This window comes from Corella eumyota, chromosome 3, assembly GCF_963082875.1.
Source record: "Corella eumyota chromosome 3, kaCorEumy4.1, whole genome shotgun sequence".
Classification (NCBI taxonomy): Eukaryota; Metazoa; Chordata; class Ascidiacea; order Phlebobranchia; family Corellidae; genus Corella; species Corella eumyota.
In genome coordinates, this window is record NC_137492.1 from 769,964 (window position 1) to 791,104 (window position 21,141).

At 26.5% G+C, this 21,141-nt stretch overlaps 1 protein-coding gene across 8 annotated transcripts; it reads right to left on the minus strand.

Moving 5' to 3' along the window:
* Nucleotides 1-3,365: 3,365 nt before the first annotated feature.
* LOC145746227 (protein NLRC5-like) lies at nucleotides 3,366-20,557 on the minus strand. Of its 8 annotated transcripts, XM_082564450.1 has the most exons (29): nucleotides 20,449-20,557; nucleotides 20,055-20,165; nucleotides 19,643-19,847; nucleotides 18,995-19,079; nucleotides 18,649-18,823; nucleotides 18,356-18,493; nucleotides 17,958-18,074; nucleotides 17,456-17,654; nucleotides 17,024-17,116; nucleotides 15,327-15,432; nucleotides 15,192-15,248; nucleotides 15,013-15,078; nucleotides 11,921-12,189; nucleotides 11,785-11,851; nucleotides 11,349-11,519; nucleotides 10,911-10,957; nucleotides 10,325-10,394; nucleotides 10,036-10,085; nucleotides 9,747-9,831; nucleotides 9,154-9,191; nucleotides 8,957-9,023; nucleotides 8,772-8,821; nucleotides 8,491-8,581; nucleotides 8,333-8,392; nucleotides 6,287-8,085; nucleotides 5,407-5,571; nucleotides 4,766-4,927; nucleotides 3,922-4,085; nucleotides 3,366-3,666 (listed from the first exon to the last, which is right to left on the minus strand). In XM_082564450.1, exons 13-29 carry the CDS (start codon nucleotides 12,179-12,181, stop codon nucleotides 3,639-3,641), a joined length of 3,375 nt encoding a protein of 1,124 aa, XP_082420576.1. In that variant the 5' UTR covers nucleotides 12,182-12,189; nucleotides 15,013-15,078; nucleotides 15,192-15,248; nucleotides 15,327-15,432; nucleotides 17,024-17,116; nucleotides 17,456-17,654; nucleotides 17,958-18,074; nucleotides 18,356-18,493; nucleotides 18,649-18,823; nucleotides 18,995-19,079; nucleotides 19,643-19,847; nucleotides 20,055-20,165; nucleotides 20,449-20,557; the 3' UTR covers nucleotides 3,366-3,638. The 8 variants fall into 8 exon arrangements, with proteins under 8 accessions (XP_082420576.1, XP_082420580.1, XP_082420581.1 ...); XM_082564454.1 differs by lacking the exon at nucleotides 18,649-18,823 and having other exon boundaries at nucleotides 17,958-18,071; XM_082564455.1 differs by lacking the exon at nucleotides 18,649-18,823 and having other exon boundaries at nucleotides 17,456-17,616; nucleotides 17,977-18,074.
* Between the last annotated feature and the right edge of the window lie 584 nt (nucleotides 20,558-21,141).

Consider the following 21,141-nt stretch of genomic DNA (forward strand, 5'->3'; position numbering starts at 1 on the left):
TACCTCGAAAACAGAAAAAGAATTAAATTTGTACTTTAGTATTCTTAATTAATCTAATTAAAAATATAATAAATTAACAGTTTATTTATTTATACCATTTGCAAGTACATCAAAACTTGTTTTTATTTTACTAAAGGTGATAACGTTAGGGAATATACAATTAATTTGTAAAGGGGTAAACTATTAAACAAACTAATTAAATGAATCATACAGATAGGTCAATAACAAACTAATTATCAGTGCAATTTTTAACAAAAAAAGATTAAAACCGTACCAACAAAATATTAAGCGAATACAAAACACAAACCAGTAGCCTACTAATTAATTATAGGTAACTGATAATTAGTGGTTAATTAAACAAACTATTAGATAAAAAATGAATTAGCAGGCGTGTTGAATCAAAGCTAGTTACATGACAGTGCGCCAACTAGCGGTCGGTATTTATAGCTACATTGCTCCAACTAGCGGTCGATATACACGGCTACATAGCGATAAGTAATTTGTCGACAATATTCTAGTAATAGCACACCCTCTAGCGGATAACAATACCTTACTAGTGCAAAATATAACTATAACCTATTTTTGTAAACTACAACAAATAAATAAAGCGATCTGACGTAACAACTAAACGACGTAAACTAAATGACGTAATACCTAAATGACGTAACAACTAAACGGCTACTAGCGCTATAACTAGAACGACGTACGGAACGATGTGTTGCAACACGCGTACGAATTTAGTTAACGTAAGGCTGACGACTCGCTTAATCAAACTAGGCTGATCCTAGTATTAGGTAATTTTAGTGTAATATCTTAAATTAATAATATACTAAACATAGCATGTGGAAGCCATTGCCTTATGGGCAGGGTTGTGGGCCTTTTAATATAAAAAGTAAAGTGTACAAGCAAGAGGTATAAATAAATTTATTATCATTAATTCAATTTAGAAGGTAAATAAAAAAAACAAGTATCTCCCTGTATGTTAAAGGAATCACCTTTCTTGGTCTTTTCCTCACAGCTCATCAGTACCTAAATTAACAACTACCTTAGGGCCACATCCAATTCTTCATTTTTCCCTTCAAATCACCGTAGAATCGCCTGATTAGTTCTTGTAACAACTGCGGTTTAGATTTTAAAAAACAAAATTATTTAATGCAAAAAAGTTAAAAACAATTTTTTTTTCTGATTCATATAAAAATAATTCAGTCACCTCCATTCCTCCATTTCTTTATTCTTTATCTTTAAAGTCTCTTTCTTGCGACTGGATGCTAAAAATAACATTTTGTTAGAACTTGTTTAGAGGAGCAGATGTTATATGTAGAAAAGCAATCATTTTTATTAAAAGCTGTTAACATCATAATTTTAAAATTATCTTTAAGTCAATTTTAAAACGGTATCTTTCCTGTTCGTGTTGATTCCGAGAGCTTTGCTTCTTCAAACGACGTCATCTTTAGTTCCTCCGTTCTTCGCGGCGTAGTCGTCCCTATTTTCGTTCCTCGTGACGTAGTCGTCCGTATTTTCGTTCCTCGTGACGTAGTCGTCCGTATTTTCGTTCCTCGTGACGTAGTCGTCTGTTTCTCTACTCGACATGACGAAGTAATCATTCTTCGCAAGATCATCACCAGAAACCTCGAAAATAAAAGCACGGGCAGTTATCTGTGCCTAATTAGGTATTGTTAATATATTTATACACTTTTAAAATGGTGTCGTGTTCTGAATATGCGGACTGTTAAACGCCAGGCATTAAAATAACAAGTGTCGACACGCGCGCGATCCTACCCCTAACCCATTGCATATTCAGATCAACAACACCATATAAACTTTATACAAGTTTTTATAAAACAATTTACACAAATATAGAAAATTCAATCTACTTAACCATTTTTTTGAAGTCCGCTTCGTCGAAACATCTATCTTCAGTGCGAAATAATTTAACTTTATTATATCAAATTAAAGACTATAAATCTTTAAAAAAAAATTTAATATTATAAGTGTAAACAAAACTAAACAAAATGTTATAAAGCTGTTGTTTTAATCCTAAACAAATATGGCCAACTTCTTCAACTACAAAGTCAAACTTAAAATAAAAACTTTTTTATTTAAACCTAAACCTTCAAAACACAAAATCCCGGATGTTAATTTGAACCAATCACGAACGACTATAAAGGAAATGACGTACACTCCGAAATGCAGTCACCCGTTAAACGACGTCACTATTCTACAAATCAATGTATTCTTCCGCTGATACAAACTACTAAAAAATTAATATTTCGCTTATAATTATAACTTAAATGTAAAAGAACAATATTTAATTAAAGTTATAATTAATTATACGTCACTCCTTATATTATAATCAACTTTTAACTTACATAAAACTAGCTTAACTGAACGTCCTTATAGAACTGCGTGTTTAGGCAAATCTCTGAGCAAGAAAAGCGCGTTAATTAAAACCTTGATTAGACGTTGCTGCGTGTTTGCCTCCAACCTATCTCGCTTAACTTTTGTTTAACGAAATATTTAAGCGAAATTCCTAAACAAGACTCCTAATTATGATATGCTTAAAATAAAAATTTAAAGTTGTCAATTTTTATAATATCAACGTATTTCTAAATTCTTGAATATAACAATTGAACCAATTATTATTAAATTTAACTTTAAATTATAAATTACTTACAACTATTTGAAACCAAGGAATTCTTTTTTTTTAAATTTTAATATTCAGGTTACTTCTAGGAGCTCCAAACTTTATATTTCTTTGTTATAAACCATGCATTGTTTGGCACTTGTTGTTAAACAATCTACATTGTGCACAATCACTCACTTTTAATCCTAATTAAAACAAACAATTTATCACAATTATGCGTCATAAGAGTTATTTATTACATAACATAATCAATCAAATATTTGTATTCAGTAAAATAAAATATTATTAAAATATTAATGTTTAAAATATGTTTATAAGTTGAATAAAATCAAACGTGAAACACGTGTTTCTCCCTAAGCAGTACAGTAAGCAAACCCCGACCTTGTAGTACGGTTGAATTATTTTTGTTTTTATTTTATCCTCGATAGTCTACAAACAGTAAACCAAATAAAAGATTTAAGCAAAACATCTACCTTACAAAACTTAACAAGATTATAATTGATATAAATGAAACATAACGTAATAAAGAAATTTGACAAATTATAAAAAATATAACATTTTTAACTAAAAGCGAGGGTTTCCAAGATTTTAAACCATAATTAAAAATTAAATTTAAAATAAACAACAAAAACATGGAATAAATGATGAAAACTATAAAATTAGTTAATTAAATAGTTAATTGCAAAAATCTAGTTAAATATACCAAACTCTTATAACACGGTAGAATGAAACACAAAAAAGACAAAATAATCATAAAATAAGGAAATGAAATATTTGTTCGAATGTCGCTTAACATTTAAACCAAACACGAACTTTAACTACTTGTAAATTTTTAAACTTTAAACAAAAAAGCTTGCTTATAAGTTAATTAAACACAGTTGGTCCTACAATACAATGCCACTAAAAACATGACGTCACCAAGGATATTATAATGACGTCACAATAGATCAATTGGCGAACCTAAATGCTCAGTGTTGATCGGAATTTTTATCGGTTAATCGGCTTGAAAGCTTGAAATATACCTAAAATACAATTATAAAAATGTTAAATATTTCCGCAATAAATTTAAAGACACTTAAATCTTCATTATAAAATATAATAATATTTTTACTACAAAATATATTAGTTTAACAATGGATAAGAAATGTGGTTTAAAAACATAATTTAAAATTAAAACAATAATATTATGGATTTAATTAAAACTAATTAAACTAATTATATTAAATGGTTATTATAAAGTTCATAAATTTAATAAATAATATTTAAATTCAACTTACAAATAAATATTTGGACCCGATTCATTTGCTTCACGTAATCGTTGTTCTCCTTCCTCACTGAAACAACCAGTTGCCCATAATTCTTTAAAGTTGTGGAGACATGATATGAAAGCATCAACACAACCATCCCCAAGCTTGTTGTAGCTAATATACAACTCTTTCATCTAAACATTTAAGTGCTTAAAATATTTTGTTTTATTTATGGAATAATAAAGCTATATAACCTAAGTCAGCTAAGCCCATTGTAAAAACCATTATTACGTCATAATGATTTGAAACTTTATCGCATTTTACGATGATTTAAATTGTTAATTAAGTAATTAACAAAACGCGATTATTTTAATTATAAAAGTGCAATTTTAATAATTAATATATTTTAAAAAACTAATATTTATAATAAATATATTTGCGTGTTGTTAATTATTTAATTTTAAATAACCACAACGTTAAATAAAAGAGATAAAAAAAATTTTGAAATAGAGTATGACGTCACAGAACAATCAGAATGACGATTGTTTATACAATGGTTTACACAACTTAGGTTATTTATTCAGTTAAAAATTTTTTTACTTTTTTTAAACAATTAAAACTCACGCATTATAATTAATTAATATTTAAACTTAACATAATTAATAAAAACCAAATAATCCAATTTTTTTTATATGTTAATATAACATTAAAAAAATAAACTATATTACTTTTTAATAAAAAATCATTTTATAAAAACTATAACTTAATAAAACAATTTAAAAACAAAAAAGTAATTGTAATTATATCCAATAAACCAAACCAACCAACAATTTTAAATATATTCTACTTTAATTATATTAAATAAAACACCTACAGGAGATGTTAACTTTAAACATCCTTCAGCAATGGCAATCCCACCAACTTCTGTGATGTTACACTGACCAATATCAAGCACTTCAAACTTGTCCATAACTTTACCAAGTGCTTCCGCTCCTTTATCAGTAATTTCGTTCCTTGATAAATCTAACTTCTTCATCTAATAAATAGAAAAATAAATTTATTTAATTTTTGATTCGTTTTAAAACAATTTTATTTAATTACTAAGTTAAAATATTAACAAAATATAAAGGTCTTATACAGATTTGTAACTGAGTATGACGTCATAGAACAATCAGAATGATGATTGTTTGAATGATTGCTTGCATAACTTACGTTATTTATTCAGTAAATAATTTTTTTTAATTTTTTTAAACAAATAAAACTCACGCAATAAAATTAATTAATATAATAATTTAACATAATTAATAAAAACAAGATATTCCAAATTCTTAATATGTTAATATAACATTAAAAAAAATAAACTATATTACTTTTAATAAAAAATCATTTTATAAAAATTATAACTTAATAAAACAATTTAAAAACAAAAAAGTAATTGTAATTATATCCGATAAACCAAACCACTCAACAATTTTAAATATAATCTACTATAATTATAATAAATAAAATACTCACACGAGATGTTAACTTTAAACATCCTTCAGCAATGGCAATCCCACCAACTTCTGTGATGTTACATTCACTAATATCAAGCACTTCAAACTTGTCCATAACTTTACCAAGTGCTTCCGCTACTTCGTTATCAATGTTTTGGAAAGAGGAGTTTAACGAAAATGTTATCTAAAAATAATTTAACAAAATTGATTAAAAAATTATCATAGTTAATACCTAACAATTTCTTAAATAAAAACCAATTATTGAAGCATACTGCTGGTTTACTATTATCGAAAAAAAAATTTAAAGAATGGCTTTAATAAATTTAGCTTTTTTTAAACTTAATGGTATAAACATTTTGCGTATATGTTTTTATAATATTTATGTTAAATTAATAAAGTTTTATTCACCTTCATGTATATAAAAATAATATTTTTTTTAATTATTTTTTATAAAAATAAAGTTTTATTAATAATAAAATTTTATAAGTTTAATAATTTACCACAAAATACTTATTGTCAAACAACAAAATAATGTTTGTGATGTCATACCAATATGAAACCAATTCAAAGTTTTAAACAGTTTAAAAGTTTATTGTATTTTTTAATGTTTAGTTATTTATTATGATTATTTTTAAATAACTGGGATGTATAAATTAATATTTGTCTCCATTTGTAAATAGAAAAAATTAAACTAACTTTTTTAACTTAACTTATATGTAAGGTTATTGTTAAGATATAATAATAACATAACCTTGAAAAATACAACATAAAAAGTTTTTGTCACATAATATTTAAGCTAGAATAATCAAAAAACTATTTTTTTAATAATACCCTTATTTAATGGTACTAATTAACATGCATAAATTAAAAAACAATTAAAATAATCAAGTTTTACAAACCTTAGCCTTTCCTTTCTCAGCTGAAGATATTAACTTTAAACAATCAGTTAAACTTGCTTCTAACTCCATTCTTACAGAAAGAGGTTTGGTGATTCGTTCAAACATGTAGCAAAGGTGAATGATATCACTTGGCAACAACTTTTCATTAAACTTAAGATCCAGATTGTCAGGTAGAAGATTTAACACAGATTGGTTGAGGTCATCATTTTCAGATTCGTACAAATAACTGCTAAGTTGAAGGATTGTAACAGCATCCTCTGGTTGTTGATCAGAATCTAAAGTTGAACGGGGAAGTTTCTGACAGAAGTCTTTGGCATATGTTTTCAAAACCTTCCGTTTTCCATCATAAACTGTTGTAGAACAAGATTGAAACATAGACAATTCCTGTGAACTGTAGAATCCAAAAAGAAATTTTGTGACTACTTCCCATCGACTAGTGGAAAACTGTAGAACACATTTTTGAAATTCATCTAGACTTGCCCATAAGAATAAATACATAGCAGAAAACAGTTCTTGCCAGGTGAGATGACTGAAGTTGCTTCGTTTGTCTCCTTCTAATATCTTGACTTTCATGTTCGAAGAATCATAAACAAAAGTGTCAAGAAATGTTTTCAGTATATCTTCTGAAATTTCAGCATTTTTAATGTCATTTTGGTCAAAAATAATTTTTGTATTCTTAAAACCATTCCAAGCAAGACAAGCAAGACCCTTGAAACCCTCTTTAAGATTTTCGTTGTCAGGAAAATGATCCGATCTAACATAGCGTAATAATGAAGAAAGCATTACCTGCGTCATTGTTTTTAGTTCAACTGCTGTGTCAGTCAAAATTGCTTGATTTATGCAGTGCATAGTTAGAATGCAGTTGACAGGAACATAATTAAAAGCATCAATATCTGGATGATCTTGCAAGTATTTAGATACTTTAGATGAATTTTTCCCACATATCTGCACGCACATGTTTTCTTGAGCTTCCTTATTAAAACCAAGTAATTTTACGACGAAGTTAGGTCTACAAGAAGGATGCCACTCAAACATTTGCCGTGGTCGAGATGTAATAAGCTTATAAGCATTAGGAAATAACTTTCCCTTAAAGATGCTATTTAAAAACTGCTCAGCTGATCCATTTGTAGAAACTAAACTTTTAGGTTCCTTCCCTAGCGTGGTACTATCAGCTTCATCCAGTCCATCAAAGATAAGGATCATGTCAGAACTGTTTTTAATACAATTTAATGATTCTACATCAGTAGATTCTGGCTTATCCCAATCAATAGATGAATTTGCAACAAGAAATCTGAAAATTGACATTTTTTCACGAAAATCAACAGATCGCAACTTAATACAAAATAAGAATTTTATATTCAGTAAAAAGTCATTATTTTTGCACCCGATGTCGCTTATAAGCATCTTAATGAGAGTAGTCTTCCCCATCCCAGCAGATGCTATCACCGAAACCACTTTGGAATTTAACTTTACAAAGCGTTTTTTGTTTTCTCCCTTTAAATGTTTTTTGTCAGCATCCGTTTTAGCTTTTTGTGTTGCAAATTCAAAAAGTTTATTTAACTTAATTTTAGTTCCAGAGAAATTGTGAATTAGCTTGGACATTCTTTTAAGTTGTTCTCTTCTTGCATTATGATGATCAACTGAATCCAAGTCTTTAATATCAGTAGAAGAGTATTCAGCAATTTCTAACTCAACATATTCTATCTGTTTGCCTAATTCAACAGGAGAGCAGAACTCACCAGCAAAAAGTCTAGCTTGTTCAAAACATTTTTCAGATAGTTCAACACTTATTGAATTACCTAAAACATAAGTTAAAAACATAACATTTTAAATAAACAATTTGTTTTTAATAATAATTTTAAAATATTCTAAAATTTTTCTTTCAAAATTTTTAAAATTTATAGTTATTGCATAAAAGGGTATTTTTTTATTAAAAATAAAAACAAAAAAAAGTTTATGAAAAGTAAATTGCTTAAAAAATTATGTTTTAATTCATTAAGCAAATAACATGCATAAACTTACAGTTAAGTAAAAACTTAAACAAACCTTGCAATTTATTTATTTTCTTTAAAAAGAATTTTCGAATCTTTTGTGAAAGCTTTTTATCTAGAAAATAAACATAAATAATAACAGATTTTAAATTTAAACGCTGCATTTGTGCAAATAAAACTTTAAAGTGGTAATATTTATAATCTCTCTTTTACTTTGTTTTTTGTTTATGTTATTTTCTTGGTTTTGTTCTTCTTTAAGAACTTCAACTTTTTTTTTTCTGGTTTCTGATTTTTCAGTAAGTTCCTATAATTAAATAAAAATTATTAACTAAAAATTAAGTACACAATTTAAAAAAAACAAATTTAACCGTTAATTATTAAGTTAAATCTATTATATACCTTGAGATAATTAAAGTTAAAAAAAGATCATGTTTAATTAAAAATCATGTAATTGTGTTAACCTAATTCTATTTAAAACTAATTAAAACATAAACCTCAATTGAAGAAGAGGTAAGGTGGTGATCAGTGTTTGTAAAAGTAGAACCTAAAACCCAATTTACTGAGTTATAACATTTTTGGTCACATTCAAGTGATTTTTTTCAAGCAAAGTAACAACTTTAAGCAGTAAAATTTATTCATTAACCCGACATTTTTGTTTTGTATAAAACCAACTACTTACCTTGTTTTGGTTTTGGAAAAACTTTCGTGTATTTTTTTGCTGGAGTTTCTGATTCTTCAGGAAATTCCTGTAAACAAATGCCCAGGTTTATTTTAAATTATAAGTGATGCTACATACTAAACTATATTCTACACGTAGAAGTTAGCACAGTGTATTTAACATTATAAAAATAATATTTAATTAAAAAAATTTTAAACCTCATTTGAAGGAAAACGTTGCCCTTCTGAAATCAAACCTAAAAGCAAAAATTATAAAATTTTTAGTGAGCTAGAAAGCTAAAAACACTAAGGCTAAAAACACTAAGGCTAGAAACACTAAAAGCTAGACATTAAAGAAGGCTATATAGAAAAAAATACTATATAGAAAAAATACTATATTGAAAAAAATACTATATAGAAAAAAAGGCTATATAGAAAAAAATATAGAAAAAATAGAAAAAGGGCTATATAGAAAAAGGCTATATAGAAAAAATATAGGCTATATATAAAAAAAGAAGGCTATATAGAAAAAATATAGGCTATATATAAAAAAAGAAGGCTATATATATAGAATTAAAGAAGGCTATATAGAAGGCTAGACATTAAAGATAGAAACACTAAGTTGGAGTTCAACTGCTTTCATAAAAGAGTTTACTCAAGAAGCAATTAGAATTATTCCAAAAATTAAGTTAATATAATTGAATTTCTAATACCAACTTAAAATAATTAAAGACCAAGCCAATTTGTTAAATATTAATAAACAAGAGTGTAAAGTGTGGGTTCTCATACCAAAGCTAAAAACAATTACTCACCTTGCATATTTCTTGTTGACGTTCTTTGTGTTGGAGAAGGATTTAAAATTTCTTTTACCTGGGTTTGAGGTTCCTCAGGATATTCCTTTAAAAAAACTTTAGTTAAGTAAAACAAATTGCTATCCACAGCCTTAGAAAAACAAAATACAAAAAAAGTTAATGTATATTTTCTCTTTTGCCACAATAAGATAAATGATTAAAAAAATGTTTGTGTAAAACATGTTTTATGTTACAATAACAATAATGCTCATATTCAAGAACAACATGCAAAACTGCAAAACTTAAAAACCTCGGTTGATGACAAGGAGCTGCAATGTTCATTTTCTTCTGAAGCTGGTCCTTTAAAAACATAAAAAATAGTTGTGCAATAATTAATAAAATATCTAGGTAAATATTACCAAAGTTAATGTATGAGTATTTCTATGAGTTTTAGTTATTAAAATTATCCAAAAAAATGATAAGAATTTTAACCAACAATTTAAATCATTGAAAAAAGTTTTAATCATTTGCCAGCTTCAACATTTAAAAATTAAACAAAATTAACTAAAAAATCATTTATAACTTTTTTTTCTATTTACTATGACTAGGTCGCGGGAAAACTTTTTGGTATCTTCTTTGTTGGGGTTTTGGTTCTTGAGTGGAATTTTCCTATTTAATTAAAAATAATTTAACATTTGTATTTGGTATGCATTAAACTGGCTTTGGCTAATATCCTAAGATAAATCTCAGAGGTATACAACTTGAGACTAGGTTGGTGTAATATAATGAAGTTAATAATATTCTAAACTTGTACAACTTGAGACTAGGCTGGGGTAATATCATGAGGTCAATAATAGTTTAAACTTGTACAACTTGAGACTGGGTAGCGGTAATATTATGAGGTCAATAATATTTTAAACTTGTACAACTTGAGACTTGGTAGCGTTAATATTATGAGGTCAATAATATCTTAAACTTTAACAACTTGAGACTGGGCTGGGGTTATATCATGAGGTGAACATTATCTTAAACTTGTACAATTTGGGACTGGGTTGGGGTTATAACATGAGGTCAATATTATCTTAAACTTGTACAACTTGAAACTAAGTTGGAAAATAAATATTTTATTTTAAACCAAAATATGTAGTGATACATTTAACATTAAAAATTAAACAAATTAAATACCTTTCTTGGAGAAGGTGTGTTCTGCTCTTTACCTTCTTTTGAGGCACCTGTTCAATGAAAAAATATTAATTATAAAAAACAATAGTTGTATAACATATAAAATGGTAGTGTAGTTATGCTAAAGTTATGTATAATTAGTTAAAGTAATCGTTGTAGTTTACAAGTGCTCTATGCTCTTGCTCATGTCAGGGCCTAAATAGGATTAAGATGCTAAGACTAAGATATTAGGACTAAGATGATGGGACCTAAAAGGCTAGGTTCTGAGTTAGACTAAAATGCTAAAACTTGCTAATGTTGAAGCCTAAGAAGAACATGAAATGTTGGTTACAATTTTGTTTGCATGCAAGCTTACTCTAATTCCAAGATTTAAAATACAAGAATATAAGATTAACAAAATTACAATTAATTTTGTTTATTCATGTCATTAAACTTATTTACCACTTGCAAAAATATTACAGCGTTCTAAATTTCCTCCAGATACATTTACTCCACCAGATTGGTCGACATTGAGAGTGTTTTGAATATTCTGAGTGTTTTGGATAGTTTGGTTTGAGGTAAATTGATTTTGATTAATAACAGCAGATTGAACATTTACATTTACCACTGCATCTGCAAGAAAATATTTCAATTAAAAAGGTTGGCATTCAGAATTGTTTTCGGCATAATAAATAAATAATATTTGGCTAACTATTGTGCGTTGTGGTACAGTGACAGCAAATCAATTAGGTCACTTTAGTTTTTATATAGTTTATAGTATTTAGGCTAAAGGAAATGGTGAACAAAAATCAGTATAAAACAATGTTAGAACCTAAGTGGAATTTAAATCAAATTTTTTTAGTTTACCTTCAACCCTAAAAATATATAACAAACTTACTTGGTGGTAAATTTAATGTACCAAGATCAACACCAGCAGAAATATTTATAACAGATGCTTGAGAATTCTGGTAAAATAAGTTTAATAAAAAATTTATGTCAAGAAAGTAAAATTTTGTTTGTTAAATAATAAATACCTGTGAATCAGTTACATTTGGCAACACTGGATCATTATTATTTGGCAACTCTGGATTATTAACATTTGGCAACTCTGGGTCATTATCATTTAGCAACTCTGGATCATTATTATTTGGCAACACCGGATCATTATCATTTGGCAACTCTGGATCATTAACATTTGGCAACTCTGGATCATTATCATTTGGCAACTCTAGATCATTAACATTTGGCAACTCTGGATCATTATCATTTGGCAACTCTGGAGAATTACTTTCCATTCTTTTTGCTAAAAAGTAGTAAAAAAAAAACATCACTAAGTTAATAACAGCGTTCATGACTTAACCAAGTAATTCTTGTTGTGGGTTTGTTAAAATTATTTTATTGTTAACCACATATATTACTTAAATACATTGCAAAATAACAACATTTCCATTTATACTTAACACCTGAGGTTTAAAAAATTAAAAGTGCTTAAAACTGTTACATGTCTTCAACTTTTACATCAGTAGTTTTGCTTAAACTAATTATTTATTATTAGAGAATGTTTTAAGGCAAAAAGGTTTTCAGTAAATTACGAACGCAGCTTTTTTAAACGCAGTAAAATAATATTTTTTATAAGCACAAGAATTTTCTAAAACTAATTAAATGGCTTTACAAAGTGGACGTTTTGTTTGCTAAGACTAAACAAAATATTTCATTTAAACGAAAAAGATTTACAACCAATAAATTAAAGCATGAAAATCAATTTAATGATTTAAAACATGCCATAAGTAATAATGTCTACATAAAGATTTTATAAAATGTTATGGTATGGTCACCAAACCCAGAATAGATGAAATTAGTAATAATTACGATAGAATAAAATACATTTTACAGAATTATATATGCCACTAAAGCGAAAACATTTTTAATAATTTTGCAAAATCTGCAAAACAATTTATTTTTTAAATACTCCTTTTAATAACTTTTTCTTTAAAGCCTAAGAGAATAAAACTGATTTAAATAAAAACATTTTAAGTCAAAGACCATTACCAATAAGTTTATACATAAAATTAAAGTTGTTATTTTATTTGTACCACATTAAAAATGTTTTTAAAAAAAATTAAATTAAAATAAGATAAACACATTTAATAAATTTGAAATTTAAAGGATACAAAATTTAATAAATTTTAAAAATAATCGAGTGACAATTTAAAAGCATATAATTAAAATGCCAACTCAGTTTAGTCAATATGCCTTAAATTTAATAATAAGAATTGCAAACTGCTGTACTTATTGCAACAAATTAAATAACAAAGTTTAAGGAATATTTAACAAATTTGATAATATAAATCTATGACAATAAATCAAAAAAATAAAAATTTTCATTAGGTAAAATTTATCCAATTTTTAAGTTTTGCAGATATATTAGTCATTGTCTGCAAACAACTTAGACAACGAGGCGTATTATTTGCTTATAAAAATCTGGTATAATATGTACCAGGTATATTACATACTAGCAAGGTATAATCATATATACCCATGTAAAAACAATAACCTAAAGTGTCAGTAAATTTAATCTTTCCTTAAGGCACAAAAAATGGTTAAAACATGCATTTTTACAGGTCACCTGTGCAGTAGGATATTTTTTAATAAAACATGGGCCTATATGTGATTAATATAAAGCCTTATATTAACAAATCCTATTTTAATTACAACATATTAAACTTAATAGTTATTGGGTAAAAAAAAAAATAAAAATTCTATTAAAAATAAAATTCAACTGATTTTAAAACAAAATGTCAAAACTTAATCAATTTTAAAACAAAGGAGTTTATTGTTTGCTCATAAAACACTATTATAGCCTGTACTGATGTATTATACACTAGCAAGGTCACTCTATGTAATGGAAATTTTTAACTTTTAGCAAAACAGAAATGTTAAGTTGCCATTTTATATTCTTAATGCACCCCCCTTTTATTAACTTTTATGAATTTTTATCGTGCATATCCATGGTTTATATTTTAAAATAAGTTTAACAGATTTTGAATAATTTATTGCAATAAAATTATACAAATTGGATATTAATTTAAATGTTATTATTTAACCATTATGTGAACAGCATAATTTTAATATTTTATACTTTTTTTAAGCAGATTAATTTAACATTAACAATAATTTTAAGCACTTTAGTGCATTTGGCATTTAGTACAACATAACGTAATTGCTATGCAATTTAGAAAAATAAAATTAGGCTTTAACCTAGGTTTATTTAACGATAGAACAATTTAAAATCATAGACTACCACATAAAACTAAGTTTATGAGTTATAAAGTATTAAAATAAAACATTTTATTAACAATATACATTTAAATACCAACTTGATTCCATATATTTAACAGTTAAAAGTTTTTAATACAATTCCTTTAAACTTATAGACAAAAATATTTATTTTTTAATGAGCATGAGAAATTTAATTAAAACAATTTTTAAAATAAAAATGTTTTGTGTGTTTTTTTTAATTTATTTTAACAAGTTGATTTTAAATTCTACAAAATTATATTAAATATTTCTTTCCCTATACAATGTTTAATCTTGGCAAACAAAATACTTTGTATGTGTCACATAAGTTAAAAACATTCACAATAATTTTGCAAAATCTACAAAACAACTAACCAATCAAATAACTAAGTCAAAGGGGCGTATTGTTTGCTCATTAAACATTATTATAACCTGTACCAGGTACATAATAGCAAGTGGGCTCTACGTAATGGAAAATTTTAACTTTTTAAGCAGGCAGTGATTTGAAATTTTTAATATTTAACTTATACAGCTTTTTAGTGAATAATTATGGTTTATATTTTAAAATATGTTGAACACATTTTAAGTAACATATTGCATTAAGATGATTTTCAAAATATTAATTACTTATATACAAGCCAAAGTTTAATTCTTCTTAGCATTTTAACAATTTTTAACTACACTAATTAATTTTTAAACAATGACATTGCCACAATATCACATACAAGTATAAAATATGAAAATGTTTAGAAGAACCCATGTTAGACAAACTGTAATAGGCAATGCATAACATAACAACAAATTTAAAATATTTATAAAATAAACTAACCTTTACTCTGTTCTTGGTTTTCTTTAAGAATAATTTTTTTGGTTTCTTCAAGAAAAAATATAAATCCTAATTAATAAAATTTTAAGAAATTTAAGTTGTAGTTTTTGTGAAATATCAAACAACTTAATTACAAAAATTATAATATAAAATATCACAAGTTTTACATTTTTAAAAATTACCTTTTTGAGTTGTGAGTTTTTCTTGTGTTGTGACCTCTCTTGTGTTGTAGATTAATTCTATAATTAAAATTATAACTAAAATACAAAAGTTACAATAGTAAAAATCCCAAGTTTTAAATTTGAACCGTGAATTACCCTTTTGTGTTGTGAGTTTTTCTTGTATTCCCTTTTCTTTCTGGTGATGTAACTTTTCTTGTGTTGTAGGTTCACTTCTATGATGAACAACAACTTAGAACAGAAACTGTAAATTAAAAAATAATTTTATTTCTTTTAAATTGTCTTTTTATAACCCAATTCTATTCATAAAACCTTTTTCCTTTTTGTTACATTTTTTCTGTCATGACATGGCATTTCTAAGTTTGTTGACTCAGATATAACATAGCCACGTTTGCCAACTTAATGGCCAGGTCTAAGTATCAACCTTATTTTGCATTTGAAAATCAAAATTTATAAAAGATTCTACAAAAACAAAACCCTATGACAGGTCATTCAAAAAAGCACAAATTTTTGTCCCACGACTTCTCCTACAAAACAATTTAATTACCAAAACAACTACAGGAATAATTATTCCTTAAGGTGATTACTAAGACAATAAACCTACAAATGACCTTATTCCAAGGGTAAATACATCATTATTAAATATATAATGAGCCAGTGGATCAAAATATTAAGACAACTGCCCTTTCCACCTAATTACAGCTCATTCACACAAGTAGTTAAACAACTACACACCGTAACCTAATCCCTGGTGCAATTACAACTAACTAATTAATATACAATAACACCAACTAAATTTCTTCAGCAATTACACTCCAGTAACTAATAAACAATCACAAATATAAGGCCACAACATTAACTATAAATTTTGTTCATTTATTTTTTAACAATTCATACAAGCATAAAAAAAAGTAAAATCCAACATTCGATATAAATACCAAAGCACACAAGATAGTTACGAGTTAATTTAAAATCTCATTGTATTAAGTATAAACAATTGGATAACTGCTGTAAATATCTTGAAGATGCCGCTTTACAAATAATACCGAGTTCTCTAACCAGTTTGCTATATAGAGGCAGCTAAACAAAGTATTTTGAATTAATTGACAAAATTAGGAAAATGAGTTTGGTAGCCATGTTAGTTTTGTATTGTACAACTTATAAAATATAATTCCTTTCTGTTACGTAGCTATATATAAAATCCTCAAAATACAATAACCGGGGCAATTTTTAAACCAGAAAATTAGTTTTGGAATTTTTCCATTGTTTTATTGTTTAAAGTTTTACCATCACTGGTGTGTAACTTAAGAGCTTTCTTTAAATTTTGTGGAAAATATTAGTACAACATTTTGTCCTTTCGCTCTAAATAACAAAGTTGGTTAAAATATTGTTGCAACTAAAGTAAAAAATATTTTTTACAAGAGCTGAAATAAATTTTTTTTATATATAATAAATTAAAAGACTTTTAATGTAAACATAAAAACAAATGGGATAAAAATAATAGTTGTTACTGAAAATAACTTAAAATAAGTTATATAAAGTAAGTTATATAGCTCTTTTAGTCTTAGTTGCCACAATACAGCATTTAAAAATACAGTTTTTGGGTCCTAAAACAAACTTCTTGTTGGTTAATAAACAGAATCACAATCTTAGTTAAATATCACCCTGGTAAAACACGAAATTTTGTAACCGAAAAAACAATTTAAAAAAAAGAGATAATATGAACTATAGAAGAAATACAATTTCCTCATTTTTATTATCTTTAGATAAACTTTATATCCACTTCCTGGATACAACAAAAATCATCTTGAATATTAAACAAGATGTAACATTACATGTTTTATGAGTAGTTTGGTTTAAAGCTAATCATGAGGTAGTTGATGAGTGAATATTCTTTCTTTTATCTGTGTTTTGCTTATGGAACAAACCTAAATAAACAATATACTGTTAACGTAGTTAAGTTTCTTATTTAAACATAAGTTATAAGGTTTGAAACCCACTGCTGGCATGCCAACTGTCATTATGTAAGGTGTCATTGATAATTAACATTTATAAAACAAACAATACCGAGTTAAATATCTTAAAACTTTATTAAACCTGATGGTAAAGGTAAATTTCAATCAAACTATTTAGTTAAACCAAATAAATAGAAAATAATGTCTAGTGCACTTAAGACTAAACCATAATTTTAGGTAATTTTTAGTTGCCTAGTAAACTTTAAAAACCTAAAATTAACTTTTTTTATTTAAATATTAATCAAGGAATACCTCAAGGACGCTGTACATGATCCCAAGGTCGCTTGTTCGGGGGTGAAAAGCAACAACGTCAAGGTGTTTTGGGGTGAAGGGGATCAAATTTAGGTCGATACAAACTGAGATATATTGTGGATTGTTTTTTCGGTTACAAATATAAATGCTATCCAGTAAAGCTGGAATATTTAGAACACATAAATGTTGATTCCTTTTTCTAAATAATATTTAATACACACTTAAATAATGAATATGTCTATAAAATAAACTGGTTCGAATTAAATTTGATAAATCACATATATAAAGGGTATTCTAGAAAGGTGAAGGTCAGGGTTATAATTTAATTTATTCTATTCATTTGTTTTAGGTATTCCATTTAACATAATTGGATTAATTTGATACAGTATATTTTAAAGGTACCCAAATAACAAAATTAAAAAAAAAATTACAACATTCTTTATGTGGTATCTTTATCTCATTTTACATTAAGAAATACGAATATTCAACTAATTTCATTTACTTTATGTTTATTGTAATACCGTCATGGTGGAAAGATCCAGACTACAGTTTTTTGTTGATATTTTCAGTAGAAATCTTGAATCAGCAAATGATGAACGGTAAATAATATAATCAACTTCTGTAAATATAAAAGTTTTAAATCAAAATAAAAAAAGGATTTATAACCTTAGAGTTTTAAACCAATATAACCCCTAACTTGGCTAGAATTTAGGCCAACATAAATGCAGTATATAACCCGAATTTTAGTAAATACAACAAAAAATGGCTGAGAACAATATATTTGGTAAAAACTACATGAAAAGATAATTTCAATAACATTTGAATGAATTAGATCCAATATTTTACTCCATGTTTATACAGTTATTGTTCAGAAACCACAAGCATAAAGATAGTACTTACATATATGAAGTTGCATTAAAGTTGGTTTATTAGAAGTTGGGTTAAGTTGAACAACAATTAATTTACGATTCTCCAGTGTTGCAATTAACAACTTCCTGAGCTAATAATAAAGACCGACCATAAACCAACACAATTCACCTAAAATATTAATTTTCGGGTTAGGTTATAAATGTATTTACAGCCACTTGTAAAATATACTATGGTACATACATTGTTAGCACACTGAACACAGTTTAATTTCTACTGTAGTTTATGGCACAGTCTTATGGTAAAATAAAATAAATTTTATTCACAATATCAACCAACAGCGTGGTGTAGTGGTCAGAACACTTGCTACATCACCATGAAGTCGTGGATTCAATTACCACTGCTTTTATGCAGTAGAACCCTTGAGTAAGGTGCTATAAACGATATAAACTCCTGCTGAGTCAGCACTTAATCAGCAGTTTAATTACGGGGCAATTATACCTAAAAATATCTTAAAAAGGCTAAATTTACTTAAGACTGGGTTGGAGTAACAGATGTTACTCAATGTTGAGGTCGTGATGTCGACCTTCCCACATAAACAAAAAAACATTAGGGTACAAAAATAATTCCCCTTTTTTAAGACATATTAAAATAAATAAAGTAGTATCTCACCAATTTAACATTTCATATTCTTATGAGGTCACATGATCCAATATGATGTCATAATGTTGGTGCCATGCCACATATATTACTCAACCTAAACATAAAGAAAAATTAAAAAATTAGTTTGTCAATTAATAAATAGAAAAACAGGATCACTTGTACTTACAACTGTAAAGTACGAGAGAGAATTAGCTAGAACCGTAAAGTACAGGAGAAAATAGCAAGGGCCGTTAAATGCGATAGAAAATTAGTTAGGATCGTAAAGTACCAAAAAAAGTTCTTGTGAACCGTTAAATTAAAGAGAATTAGCCAGGTCAGGTAAATTAGTGAGAAAAAAAGGTATGACCGCAATGTATGAGAGTTTTTCTAAAAACCTTAAAGTACAAGTGATCTGAAAATATATTTAATAAACTTTATACACAGAAATTGGAAATATAATTTTTAGGTATTTTTTAACTATTAATATATTTAGATTAAACTTTTAAAAATTTTAAAGCAAATATCATCTTTGCATTAAAAAAAACTTTTTTAAAAACTAATTTAATTAAAGTTTTAAAAAGTTTAAGGTTTTTATCCTCACACCCAACTTAATAACAAAGTAAATACAAGTTAGTAAACATAATATTTTAAAAATTAAATTTCTTAAATTTTTCTTACCACTAATTTAATTTTTTTTATTGTGACAAGCTATCCATAATAATGAACTCAAGGGTGAATATAGTGTGGCATTGGTGCGGCTCGAACCTGAAACCTCATGGCATGTGATCTGATGTCATAACCGGTATACCACACTACAGGACTTCACTTATTTATCTTTGGTGATCCAATTACTCAACAGCGCCACCACAACCACAGTGCTCAACTAAAATATTAAAATAATAGGTTTAAATACTGATTAAAATTATTTTTAAACTTCAATTATAAAAATGTATAAAAACAAAATTTAAAAACATAATCAACAGAGATAAAAAAATTAATTACAATTTAATTAAAATATTACAAATACTATGTTATCATTAAAACAATTTAAATTGTATTACAATATACTCAACATTACAAATTAGTTTACTTCAAGGTTTTAGTGAGATCATATTGAAGAATATTTCCATGAAGTTGAGAAGAAATTTATTCCGAGCCAGATTAAAGTTTAAACTTTGTTTTCTTTACTTCCCGGTTTCACCTTTGAATATAATTAATTTAGTTTAATCCAGGTGAAATGAATAACTTGGAATTGTAAAATCATAAATGAATTAAATTTAAAGTAGTTTGTATAAGTTCAAGTCATAAAGGGTAATACTAAAAGAAGGGAGAGAAGAGAAGACAGGGAGGAAGGGAAGCACTAAGAAGAGGAAGGGCATCAAGAAGGAGCTCAAAAGATAGTGTTAAGCGGTCATTTTTATTAAGCAACAGAGATTGTAATTGCTTAGGTCTGAATATTGCAGAAGACAATTTCTGCTGCTTACTAAAAATTACTGCAAAATATTTTTCCTTGAGCACCTCCTTCCCCAGTCTGGAAAGTAGGGCAGCGTGCACGCATGAGGTGAAAAAAATGCTTTTGCACGCCTGGTTTCTAAAAAATAATGATTTAAATTTATGATTTAGTTCAAATGTAATTAATTAGTAATTCCGTTATGTAATAACAAATTGCTTTGTTTTTTTTCGTACTACAAAAATCATTAATTGTACAAATGAAGTTGTTTCAGAACAGTCACTTGTTAATTACTAATATCTTTTTAAACATATTTATTTTTTATACTAATTTTAAACATAATTATTTATACAAACTGCTATGTCCTATAATTATACTAATTTTATCAAAACTCACATTATATTTAGTTCAATGAATATTAACAAAACTTTTAAGATTTGCCAAAATTTAAATTAAACCTTAAAAAATAATTTTACATGCTAAATCTTTAAATTAAAAATTGTAATTCAATATAAAATACATAATAGTTGTAATTTTTAAATTCTTTAAATTCAAATTCACAATTTTTTTGAAATTGTTTTAACTTTTAACACTCTTTTTTGTATCTTTATTTTGGAGCAAATAATAAAAAAAAGAAAACAAAAATTAACTAGGATTTAAAACTAAATACCTAAATACCCAGGGTATTTAAATACAAATATTACAAAAATAATTAAAAAAATTTTGT

Excerpts from the sequence above, each read along its gene's own strand:
- LOC145746227 (XM_082564454.1), bottom strand. The coding sequence starts at position 12,181 with ATGGAAAGTAATTCTCCAGAGTTGCCAAATGATAATGATCCAGAGTTG. Across the intron at positions 10,958-11,348 it reads CTGTAATATTTTTGCAAGTG|GTGCCTCAAAAGAAGGTAAA; the intron begins GTAAATAAGTTT and ends TTCATTGAACAG. Across the intron at positions 8,582-8,771 it reads TTACCTCTTCTTCAATTGAG|GAACTTACTGAAAAATCAGA; the intron begins GTTTATGTTTTA and ends ATTTAATTATAG.